Source organism: Mobula birostris, chromosome 8 (assembly GCF_030028105.1).
Source record: "Mobula birostris isolate sMobBir1 chromosome 8, sMobBir1.hap1, whole genome shotgun sequence".
Taxonomy (NCBI): Eukaryota; Metazoa; Chordata; class Chondrichthyes; order Myliobatiformes; family Myliobatidae; genus Mobula; species Mobula birostris.
In genome coordinates this window covers 134,498,534-134,511,588 of record NC_092377.1, presented here as the reverse complement: position 1 = coordinate 134,511,588, position 13,055 = coordinate 134,498,534, and the positions used below count along the sequence as shown (strand labels likewise).

Sequence of the window (13,055 nt, the reverse complement as noted above, 5' to 3'; positions counted from 1 at the left end):
AATCAGGCCCTCAGCCTCCTGAATGATACAGAGTTCATCCAGTTCCTGTTAGAAGCTGTAGCTGCACTTCTTGCAGGTGCAGTCACCAGGGACACTGGAGGTCTCCCTGCCTGCTCACATCCCTCAAGAGGAATATTCCACAATCTTACTTGGCAACCCCACTGCTTTCACTGTGCAATAAGAAAGAAAAAAAAAACATAAACAATTTACCTACCTACAGCCTTCACCTCCCCTTGCCACTCCAATACTGGCCCAATCACACAATGGCCGCTCCACGTAAACCTAATTTCTTTTTATTGGCCCTTGCCATGTGCCTAATTATGCACAATCCAATGTAACATCAGGAACTGCCCCAATTGCTTCTTTTGAACTCTCTCTCTCCAGCTATGCAATCAGACGTCTCCTCGGGAACTGTGGCGCGCGTTTTTCTTTGATTCTATTGTATTTAGTTATTTTCCTGTAAGTATGGTGATACTCATGGGCTTCCCCCAGCACATCCTTAATGCAAACGACGCATTTCAATGTATGTTTCGATGTACACGTGATCAATGATTCTGAATTTAATTCTCAAATAGTGCCTGCAAGACAATGAATCTCAAGATAATGGTAGCATATTCGTACTTTGATAATACATTTACTTTGGCCCATCAGGCCGATGCCAGCTTTCCAGATGGCTCCATTTTCCTGTAATGATTTTTCTCTGACATGCTCCAGGTAGAGCAGGCAGTGAAGAAAGCTAATGGCATGTTGACCTTCATGACAAGGGGAGTTGAGTATAGGAGCGAAGAGGTCCTTCTGCAGTTGTACAGGGCCCTGGTGAGACCACACCTGGAATATTGTGTACAGTTTTGGTCTCCAAATTTGAGGAAGGACACATTCTAGCTATTGAGGGAGTGCAGCAGAGGCTCACTGGGTTAATTCCTGGGATGGCGGGACTGTCATATGTTGAAAGATTGGAGCGACTGGGGTTGTATACACTGGAATTTAGAAGGATGAGAGGGGATCTGATTGAAACATATAAGATTATTAAGGGATTGGACAGGCTAGAGGCAGGAAACATGTTCCCGATGTTGGGGGGGTGGGGTCCAGAACCAGAGGCCACAGTTTAAGAATAAGGGGTAGACAATTTAGAACGGAGTTGAGGAAAAACTTTTTCAGCCAGAGAGTTGTGGATATATGGAATGCTCTGCCCCAGAAGGCTGTGGAGGCCAATTCTCTGGATACTTTCAAGAAAGAGTTAGATAGAGTTCTTAAAGATAGCGCAGTGAAGGGATATGGGGAGAAGGCAGGAACAGTGTACTGATTGTGGATGATCAGCCATGATCACAGTGGATGGCGGTGCTGGCTCGAAGGGTCGAATGGCCTACTCCTGCACCTATTGTCTATCCATTCTCCTACCCAGTCCCGGGATGTGGGAAGAAACAGGAGCTCCTGCGAAATCCACGCAGACAACATCGCGGACGGGAATCGAACACGCGACGCTACTGACAGTCCGGCCTCCTGCGCCTGCTCAACAGTCCCCGCCTAGTCGCTAGGCAACCAGCCAACCAATCGGAGTTCCTTGGGGGTAGGCGGGTGTCTGGACGATCACATGGGCGGCTGGTCCACCAGCCAACCAGTCACAGGCCTCGAGGGGCAGCGTGCGACGTGATGATCACGTGGGGCGGAGCGAGGAGGTGGGGCCTACTCTGACGGGAAGATGGCGGCTCGAGCAGCGTCGGTGTTGGGTTTGCTCGGTGGGCGGCGGGGCCTGGGGCTGGTGGCGACTCGAACTACCGGCTCTGCCCTGGGCATGGGCCGCGTCCCCGGTCGGCGACTGGCATCGGGTGGTAAGTGAGAAGGGAAAGGCGGCCGAGGGCCTTGGTCTAGAGTAAAGCCTAGGCCTGAAGGTCACCAGCCGGAAACTGGAAAGGAACCGCTCGGGGAGTGGTGGGGAAGGAGTTAAGGATGGGATGGGAATGATGGGTGAAGGGAAGGAATGAGGGGGGTGGAGGGAGGGAAGGAATGAGGGGGGTGGAGGGAGGGAAGGAATGAGGGGGGTGGAGGGAGGGAAGGAATGAGGGGGGTGGAGGGAGGGAAGGAATGAGGGGGGTGGAGGGAGGGAAGGAATGAGGGGATGGAGGGAGTGCATGTGAGAGGCTCAGGGGGTCGGTTGGATGTATGGGTGACCTGAGTGGGGTTGTGATGATGGGGAGGGAATGATGGGTGATAGAGGGAAGGAATGAGGGGGTGGAGGGAGTGGACGCGAGTAGCCAAGGGAGTTGGTTGGATGTGTGGGTGACCTGAGTGGGAGCTGGGGATGGGGCGGGAATGATGGGTGATGGAGGGAGTGCATGTGAGAGGCCCAGGGGGTCGGTTGGATGTGTGGGTGACCTGAGTAGGGTTATGGGGGTGTTGGGTGGGTGGAAGCGGAGTCTGATTGTTGAAGCTGAGTGATGAGAGAGTTTGGGCAAGCTGCAGAATGTACCTTGTAGAAGTAGGATACTCAGGTGGGCTTTGACATTTAAAATCATAGCTGATCCAATTATGGATTAAAGTCTGCCATCTTTTTGTAGTATTTTTCTTCTTTTTTTTCCAAGAGTCTGCCAATCACTGCCTGAAATATTGGAAGAGTCTGTCTCCACTGCACTTTAAAGAGTGTTTTGAACTCTCTCAGCCCTTTGAGGGAAATTAAAATGTGTCTTGCCATTCTGAATGGGTGCCCGCAGGTTTCTGCACAATAATCCTTAGCTCCTTAGCCCACAAGAGGAAACATCCACTACATGCAAACTCTGTCAAGACTACTGGGAATATTTCAGTCTAGTATCCTTTCCAAGCAATAGTGGGCCAGCTGTTTCTCATAAGACCATCTATCCATTTCAGAAGTTTACTTAATAAACCTGAGCTGCTTATTAACATCTTTGAGGAGATCAATACTGAACGCAGTCTCCCAGATGTGGTTCTTGTACAGCTGATTCTGATTTGCTTAGTCATCACATGAATATCGAAATTCTTGCTCTGTTGCTGTTTTACTCCTCCAGCTCCAGGACAGGCCTCCAGGCCTGCAGTGGGCTTTGACTTCAGATTGAACCATATCCTTCCAACTTTTGTACTCATTACTCATTTTGCTAAGTGATAGATAATGATTGCCAGCTTTCCTAATGCTCTCCCGGCAACCTGCCATGGCAAATTATACACAAGCTTGCCCATTTGTGTTCCTCTGTGTCTCAAAGCTTTGTGATCTGCTATCTGGGAGATAATGCTTTTCATTTTCTTGCCAAAATGGACATTTTCACATTTTGTTACGGTCTCTTTGCCACTTCTTTACTCTCTCACTCCATCTGTCCCTGTCTCTTTGTAGTATCCTATGGTCCTCTTTGCTACTGACCTTTGTGTCATCTGCAAATCTATCAAACATTCCTTTAGCGTCTTCCTTGGTCTTTTATTTATAAGGAAGACCCAACCTGGTTTCCTTCTGGTACGTATATTGCAGAAAAAGAACCTTCTTTTAGCCATTCAATCATTTATCCCACACCCACGTGTTACTATTTTATGCTAAGCTTTTCTCTTCTGCAATAACCTTTGCTGTCCTTCCTTATCAAATGGAAACCTTCAGTATTCTATCAATTCTGTTTATCCACAGCTTGTTACTTCAAAGATCTTTATAAATGGGTTAAAATTCACATAGCCATTGTAAAAGGTCCCTTTGGTTTAAAAAAAATCAGTTATATTATCTGTAAATGACTTTTGAAGTTTCCATTATGACTGATGTTAGCAGGCCTATAGTTTCCTGGTTTCTGTTTCCCTCCATTTTTAAATAAAGGGGATGCATTTGCTATTTCCCAGTCCAATAAAAAGTTCCCTGGATCTAAGTGATTTTGGAAAATTAAAAGGAATTCATCAGCTGCATTGCTAGAAATGCTATCCTGGAGAACTGTGAGCTTGCATCTCCAACAATTACCAGTCCCCATGAATGCAGTTTGTGTCTGTGCATAACATCCATTGTACAGCTACTTTGTGATGTTAGTCATATCCTGTCTGGTGAAGACTTGCAAAATGGATTTACAAACCATGCATCCTCTTGAACCTTCTTAAATAAGTTCTGTCTGTTGTTATATTTTGATTTTTATCAATCATACCTTTGGTGCCTTTCATTATGCAGGCTGTGTCTAGTCTTCAGTCTTTTCTATTGTGTATATTGCTAACAATGACAATACCGCCAGAGGTAGGACTGGAAGCTTGCAGGACAATGAATCTCCGGTTAGTACATGGTGACACTCACAATTAGGTACACCTGTGCATCTGCTCATTAATGCACATATCTAATCAGCCAGTCGTGTGACAGCAACTCAATGCATAACAGCATGTAGACATGGTCAAGAGGTTTAGTTGGTGTCCAGACCAAACATTAGAGTGGGGAAGAAATGTGATTTAAGTGACTTTGACTGTGTGGTAATTGAGTTTTTGCCAGACTGGGTGGTTTGAGTATCTCAGAAACTGCTGATCTCTTGGGATTTTCACACACAATGGTCTCTAAAGATTTTACAGAGAATGTTGCAAAAAAATATCGTGAGGGGCATTTCTGTGGGTGAAAACACCTTGTTAATGAGAGGTCGGAGGGGAATGGCCAGACTGGTTCAAGCTGACAGGAAGATGACAGTCACTCAAATAACCATACATCACAACGGTGGTGTATGGAAGAGTAGATCTGAATGCACAAGTGGATGGACTACAGCAGCTGGAGACCACAAACATACACTCAGTGGCCACTGGGAGTACATGACATTACATGACGTTTGTGTTTAAGCAGTTTGAGCCTGGACATTCAGGCTGTGTCTGATTCACTTTCTGAGAAACGTTAGTAGAATTCAACATTGCCTCGTCTACAGCAAAAGTTCTTTGTAAAGCAACTGAAGATGTTTTTTGCGGGGGCCGGGGGGCTGGCTTGGATATTGTATTGAAGAACCTCTGCAGCAGTGACCTAGCAACTGTATAATTAATTTTCCTTTAGGAATGGCCATTGGCTTCAGTGTTGCTAAGATTTAGTGTCGAGTTCCTTGATGCCACACTCAAAGTTCAAAGTAAATTTCTTATTAAAGTACATATATGACCCCAAGATTCGTTTTCTTACGGGCATTCATAGGGAAAAGAAATAAAATACACCAGATAAACACAGACTGACAAATAACCTCTGTTCAAAAGATTTCAAACTATGCAAACAATGAGAATGTGAGTTGAAAGTAGTGGCGATTGGAATTACCTACACCAGTTCAGGAGCCTGATGGTTGTAGGACCTGGTCGTGTGGGCTGAAGTTTCTGTTTCCACCCCCCCACCGTCCCCCTTCCCAATGGCAGCAGTGAGAAGAGAGCATCGCTTGGATGGTGGGGACCTTCGATGGATGCCGCTTTCTTGTGGCAGTACTCTATGTAAATGTGCTCCGTGTTGGGAGAACTCTGTGTGTGTCGGACACCCCCTCTCCACCTTTTGAATTCAGCTCATTGGTTCTGTGTTTGGACCACAGCTGTGAAGTGGTTATGGTGAAAAGGTTATTGTTCAGTGTTATTTTTGATGCACTGTTGACAACTTTAGCCTAATTTTGCCGATGGGTGTGTGGTAGACCAATTGGACAATAATTGGTCTGATTTCTGTTCCCTGTGAACAAGATTACCCTGAGTAAAATCATAGATAGCAGTGTTGTAACTACAGTACTATGCAAGTGTATATAATGCCAGGGTGCCTAAAACCTTTGCACTGTACTGCTGCCATAATTTTATGTATTGCACTGTACTGCCATAAAAGAAAATTCATGTGAGTGATAAACCTGATTCTGATATGGGTCTCTTGTGGACTGAGAGAGGGAAGGGGTATTATGGTTGGGAAAAGGGGAAGGGAGCGGGAAGCACCAGACAGCCATTCTGTAATGATTATTTGGAATCAAATGACCTGGCCTGGTGTCTCCGGGCTAGCGGTGTCTGCGCCCATGCCACCCCCTACCCCTGGCACTCCTTCTCTGCCACCTGTTCCACACCGCTCCTGTGGAGTTCCACCCTTGCCATTTTCAGCATCCTTTGCTCCTGCCAGATTTACAAACTCGCTCTCTGCTCCATGTTGACAAACACAGTATCGTACAAAAGTTTTAAGCACCCTATGTCTATGTCTGTCTATATATATGACTTTTGCACAGTACTGTGTACAGGAATAGCTTCACTGACTATCAGTTAATTCTGGAGCTTCATGGTGGCAGAGGCAGATGCAATAGGAACATTTGAGAAACTCTTAGGCACATGGATGATGGGAAAATAGAGGGCTGTTTGGGAGGAGATCTTTAGATTGGTCTTAGAGCAAGTTAACATTGTGTGCTTAAGGGCCTGTCTATGTTCTAAGTAAACCTAGCATTAGAGTGGGTCTGTTCTCAGTTTCCATTTGCATTCATTGTTCTCAGCCATCACATGGAACTGACTGGTGACTGTCCTCAGTGATGGTGAAGCCATCAGGAACAGGTGGATAAACACCATCCACAGCACTTCTGGCTAAACTGGGCTGGAGGAGCTTTGCCTTGTCTTTGTTACTCCCATGCTGATCTGCACATTGATGAAGACGAGGATTCCTTTAGAGCTGCAGGCATAGAATTGTCGCCCCACCAGCTGCAGTTAGACGTGGTAAAGGCTGAAGGGTCTCGGCCCGGAACGTCGACAGTACTCTTTGCCTGGCCTGCTGAGTTCCTCCAGCATCTTGTGTGTGTTCCAGCATCTGCAGATTTTCTTGTTTGTGGTAAGACTGCAGTGCTTTTGTCAGAACGTTTGGTGTTTGGGTCACTTAGCTCTGCCCATTGCATGTTGCTTTTGCTGTTCGGTATGCATGTAGAACTGTTCACCTTTGTAAGGACGGCACCTCATCCTTAGTATCTGGTAACCCATTGAACTCACGTTGGTCCTTTGCTTTGATAGTAATTGGAGGCAAGGGGTATGCTCATGGCTGGGCTGGAAAGCAGCTCTGCTGTTGTTAGTCCACAGGGCCGATGGAAACTCTGAACTATGAATCCATCACTTGTACCATGGTTGTGACACACTGCCTGATGAAGTATGGAGATGGGGCACATCTCTACAAGTACTGTGCAGTGGTTGCCCTTTCTGTAACAAGAACGAGGACAAGGTTGGTTAGATTCTCTCACCGCAGCCTACGGGCTCTTCTGGTGACCGCCTTTTGGCATATAGCCATTTACACTGATGTATGACTGAGGCACATTTGCTGATGGGAGTTGTCCGTCACCTAAATACACTGCTCAGCCTCAGTGCTGCTTCAACGTTAAGAGCTGAGGGAGGATGATAGATGGTCAGTAGGCCATTTTTGTCCAAATTTCATCATAAGACTCTCCATAGCTGCTGTTTGACCTGCTGAGTTCCTCCAGCATTTTGTGTGTGTTGCTGAAGATTTGCAGAATTTGTGTTTAGGAGACTCCTTGGGGTGTCGGTCAATGTTGAGGGTTTCCTGAAGTACTTTGACCTAACGGTACCCTTCGAATGAATGGTCTACCCTGCTCAAGTTGTACCCAAATATTCTGAAGGAGTCAGGCACGTGATGGGCAGAATGACAGTTTGGGGTGGACTTGATGAGCTGAATGGCTGTCAATGCTCTTTGGTGATTATAACAACATTGGGATTGACAGATCTGTGGTTTGGTTTTACTCATCTAAGCACCAATATGTTTGTAAGAGGTTGACTTTGGTAGGGATCAAATTTTCTGTGTCCAGATTTGGTAACTGGGTTGATATTCTGACCTTGGATTTATGGTGGGGTTTTGATGGACAGCTTGATGATAGGTCAAGGTCAGCCACATTACCGTGGGTACAGAGATGCCAGGCTAAGTAAAAGTGGAGTCTTTTACCTGAGGGGCATTGGTGAACCAAATACTGTTTATGTGATGTGATAGTCTTATGGTCATTAGTGATGCGGTTTTAAAAATTTCATTAAATTTCACACCATCACGGTGCCAATTGATTTAGCCTCTGGATTGCTAATGTCGTAACAATCTGTACCACTGATGCTATAATCATGCTGTGGCTGTCTGCTTTGTACTGCTGCATTTTGTTGAGCTTCTCAGGCTCATAACTGGGTGTTAGTACTAACAGTGTGGCATACTGACAGTGCTGAATGTGAGAGGTGCTGAGGTCAGGTCAGAGAGGTGCCAGGTCTCTCCTCTTTGTCTGCATTTGGCTCCAGGGAAAGAGTAAAGGCAAGTCTACCAAAATGGAGAATGCCACTACCCACTGAAGGATGTTCCCAGGAAGAGAAAAAACAGCACAGAACAGTGCATCTGATATTGAAAGGCCTGATAGAATGGATGTGGAGAGGATTTCACCAATAGTGAGTGTGTCTAGGACCAGAGGGCACAGCCTCTGAATATGTCCCTTTAGAACAGAGATGAGGAGGAATTTCTTTAGCCAAAGGGTAGTGAATCTGGATTGTATTGCCTCTGATGGCTCTGAAAGCCAATAGGAAGATATGTAATTACTTGATTAGCAAGACAGGCAGGCAAATGGAATTGAGACAGAAATTTAATCAGACATGATCGAATGGTAGAGCAGACTCTGCAGGCCAAATGGCCTAATTCTGCTCCTGATGGTCTTTAAGAGTAGACTTACTGGCTGTTTCCTTGCACTGTCTACTGTTGCTGGGCTGAGGCTTCTGACCCCAGCATTGATTGAGAGTTGGGGTTGAGATCACAGTTAGTAGTTGATGGCTTTGGGTGAAATGCTGGGACAGAATAACCCCTTTGGTAATTCAGTCATGATATGGTTGGTGTAGTTGAATCAGTCTTTGATTGCGAGTTATTTCATCCTCTCTGGTTTTTGTTTGCGAGTTATTTCATCCTCTCTGGTTTTTCCTTAGACTTAGATGAGTTTAAACTTTACTAACTGTATCCAAATGGGGCAAGGCCAAGCTGATGGGGGAGAGTTTGCTCACGTTCCAGCAACAGTTTTCCAGACCTGCAGGAAGGAAATGTTGCAATGGTTTGGTACAGTAATTACTCTGGAGATCATGAGCACTTGCAGGATCAGAGATAGAGAAAATCTAAATTTAAAGGCTGATTTGGAGGAAACACTGCAAGATTGTTTGCAGTAGTTTGATTAAAAAATGGGGATTTTTGAGGGCGCAGTAGTCAGATCTTCTAGGACATGGCATTTGAGGCCGTGGCTGAATTCAGCTTGGTTAGGGCACACCTGATGCCACCTCCTGCTCTGAGACATTGTGGAATGAAGATTGAGGTGATATTTTTCCTTTATTCTGAATTGCTTTTAGGGGTGTGATTTAACTGGGAGGATGTACTTGTTCTGCCTCACTGTCCCTGTGTTGAGTGGTTTATATAGATACTAACCTTTGGTGTGCTCTCCCTCTCTAAACTGCAGGCATTCCTACTGATGAGGAACAGGCGACAGGACTGGAAAAGATAATTATGCAGGCTATGAAAACCGGGAAGGTATGTACGCAATCCTGGCAGTTTTCCAGGCAAAGACTGGTAATGTACAACAGAAAAAGTTAGAAGTGAAGGATGTGGGATTGCAGAGCGTCTGGGGGTTGGTTAGTGGCCTGGGCCTGTACACAGGCCCTTCGGCCCACTATGTGATGACCTTTTAACCTGCTGTAAGATTAATCTAACCCTTCTCTCCTACACAGCCCTTCATCTTGCTATCATCCATGTGCCTATCTGCATCTGCTTCCATCACCACCACCTCTGGCAGCATGTTGCATGCACCCAACACTTTTAAAAAGAAATACTAGATTCCACCACCATAGGAAACATCCTCTCCTCTAATCAATCCATACTTATTTGTGCAAATTCCCCTGAAAATTTTGTTCAAATATTAATTTTCTCATGTCTCGATTTCATTCTCTGTATGTAGTCAATGGCTTTGTTTTCAGAAACATAGAAAACCTACAGCACAATACAGGTCCTTTGGCCCACAAATCTGTGCTGAACATGTCCTTACCTTAAAAATTACCTAGGGTTACCCATAATCCTCTATTTTTCTAAGCTCCATGTACCTATCCAGGAGTTTCTTAAAAGACCCTATTGTATCCGCCTCCACCACCATCACTGCCAGCCCATTCCATGTACTCATCACTCTCTGCGTAGTTTAGCACAGACTAGAAGGGCCAAGATGGCCTGTTTCTGTGCTGTAGTTGTTACATGGTTATATATGCAATCTCCAACCTACACTCTATACTTTCCTCCAAAAGCTATGCATTAGCCATTTTGACCCAGAGATAAAAGACCTGGCTGTCCACAAGCTCTTTGCCTCATCATCATATGTGAAATTCCAGGTGAGTGAGACAGGTACAGGTTAGACATTTGCTGCAATTACTTGCTGATCAAAGGCCCTTCACACTTGCCCTGATCAGTTGGGCTGTGCATCCTTAACCATCCTGTCTCATTGAGCCCGGTTGTTGTCAATGTGATGGTCACAGAACACTACAGCAGAGAAACAGGCTGTTTGGCCCATCTAGTGCATTGGACCATTAATCTGCATAGTTCCATCGACCTGCAGCCAGACCATAGCCTCCCATTCAGTACCTATCCAATATTTTTCTCAAATGTTGAAATTGGCCCTGGATTCACCAGCTTGTTCCTCACTTTTACCGTCCTGAGTGAAGAAGTTCCCCTTCATGTTCCCTTTAAACATTTCATCTTTCACACTAAACCTTAAGTCCTTTAGTAATCTCACACAACCTCTGTGGAAAAAGCCTGCTTACCCTCTCTATACCCCTCATAATTTTGTCTAACTCTCCCCTCAATCTTCTACATCTTTCTTTTAGGTAGGTGACCAAAACTGCACATAATATGCCTAATTAGGCCCCAACAACGTCTTATAATATTTCAAATTAACATCCCAACTCTTGCAGTCAGTAGCACAAGCAAGTCTGCAGATGCTGGAAATTCAAAGCATCACACACAAAATGCTGGAGGAACAGGTCAGGCAGCATCTATAGAAATGAATGATATTTTGGGCTGGAACCATCAGGACTGGGACTCAGTACATTGACTTATGAAAGCCAATATGCCAGAAGCTTTCGTTATGACCCTATCTACCTGTGACACAAGGAATTATGGATCTGCATTCCTAGATCCCTTTGTTCTGCCGCACTCCTCTGTGTCCTACTCTTCATTGTGGAAGTCCTACCCTATTGGTCCTACCAAAGTGCAACACCTTGCATTAAATTCCATCTGCCATCTTCATCCCATTTTTCTAGCTGGTCCAGATCCCGCTGAAAGCTTTAATAGTGTTCCCCGCTGTCCACTACACCCCCAATCTTGGTGTCTTCGGCAAAATTTGCTGGTCCAGGTTACTACACATCATCCAGATCGTTGATATAGATGACGGACAACTAGACCCGGCACTTATCTCTGTGGCACACCACTAGTTGGAGAGCTCCAATCAGTTGTAGAGGCAACCATCTATAACCACTCTCAAGCTTCCTCTGCAAAGCCAATGTCTAATCCACTTTACTACTTCACAGTAATACGGATGTAAAAAATCCATTTAAGATATTCCCCTATTCAGCTCCACACGCAGATTAGCACTCTGATCTCCCAGAGGACCAGTTTTGTCCCTTGCTTTCCTTTTGCTCTTAATCCATCTGTAGAAGCCCCTAAGATTCTCTCTCACCTTGTATATTGGAGCAGCCTCACACCTTCGGTTAGGTTAGTCCTCCTGGTTTCCGTCTTCTGTACTCTCTTTCATTTTTTATACGTCAGTACCTCATTTGTTCCAGCCTGCTGTTTCTCATAGTTATAGCTTGTGTGTAACCCAATGAAGGGTCACTGTTTAGTGTCAATATGCCACTGCCTTGAGTTTGAAACAGGCTCTTTGCCTCACTGGCCTAGAAATAGTGAGCTAGCACTGCAGTGCATGTGACTTGGTCTCATCTTTTCCATCAGGATCCGTACAACGTACTGAAACCAAAGGAGTATGCTGGGACAAAGAGTGATCCTCACATTGTCCCATCAATCACCAACAAGAGGCTGGTGGGCTGTGTGTGTAAGTAACACTGTCAGATATTCCATATGGGTATCCTTCAGCATGATGGCATCAACATCAATTCCTTTAACGTCTGGTAATTTCTCCCATCTCCCACTTCTGTCTTTTTCCATTCTCAGGTGGCCATCACCTCCCTCTGGTTCCTCCTCCATCACTTCCCAGCTTCTCTCTCTCTCTACCCCCCCACCCCACCATCTTACTCTTGCCATTGCTTCTTTCCTTTCTAGTCTTGGTAAAGGGACTCTTCCCCTCCATAAATGCTGCCTAACCTGCAGAGTCTGTGTTTGTGATGGATGAGATTAATGTTTTTGCAAATTGTTGAGGTTGGATCTGAGGGCAGGTGAGATATGATAATGTGTGGAGAACAACCAGTACACACTTGTTTTTCAGAGCTATTGGGCATAGTCCTGTTTACCACAGTGACTGCACTATCCCTAAAGAACATGAAAATTAATTACAGGTCATTACGTCCTGATTGACTGGAATGTTGCCTCCATGCTTCTCCCCTGAACATTTTAATTCATCCCCCAAAAAAAGTTCTGCATATTAATTTACTACAGGGGCAGATTCAACCCTGTCAGGGAATGAAGTCAGGATTTCTATAGGACTTCTGGAGGATAGAATGCAACAGTGACTAGGCCTATTTTCAATTAGTTACTAAGATTGAATGATTGAATAGAAAATGCTTTATCTCCAAGACTGTTATTGGTATTGTGTAGTGATTGAAAAGCTCTGTTTGATACACAAGAGCCCTGTGCAGTATTGCAATGATCTGAACAGGAGCAGAGTATTGACAGAGAGCTTTGTTTCTGCAGGTGAGGAGGACAACACTTCTGTCATCTGGTTCTGGCTTCACGACGGCGAGTCTCAACGCTGTCCGTCTTGTGGGGCTTATTACAAGCTTGTACCTCACCAACACTGAATGAATCTTACTGCATGGTTTGGGACCCAATGTTGATCACTCCTAGGGCAGGTTGCCCATTAGTGTACTGTATTGTTTACAGAAATATAAATATTAAATGAATCTTACATCCACAA

General features: G+C 45.1%; 1 protein-coding gene across 1 annotated transcript; it reads left to right on the top strand.

Annotated features, from left to right (window-relative positions):
* Window positions 1-1,657: 1,657 nt before the first annotated feature.
* Window positions 1,658-13,055, top strand: LOC140201730 (cytochrome c oxidase subunit 5B, mitochondrial-like). Its single transcript, XM_072266319.1, has 4 exons — window positions 1,658-1,829; window positions 9,387-9,457; window positions 11,918-12,017; window positions 12,833-13,055. Exons 1-4 carry the CDS (start codon window positions 1,700-1,702, stop codon window positions 12,937-12,939), a joined length of 408 nt encoding a protein of 135 aa, XP_072122420.1. The 5' UTR covers window positions 1,658-1,699; the 3' UTR covers window positions 12,940-13,055.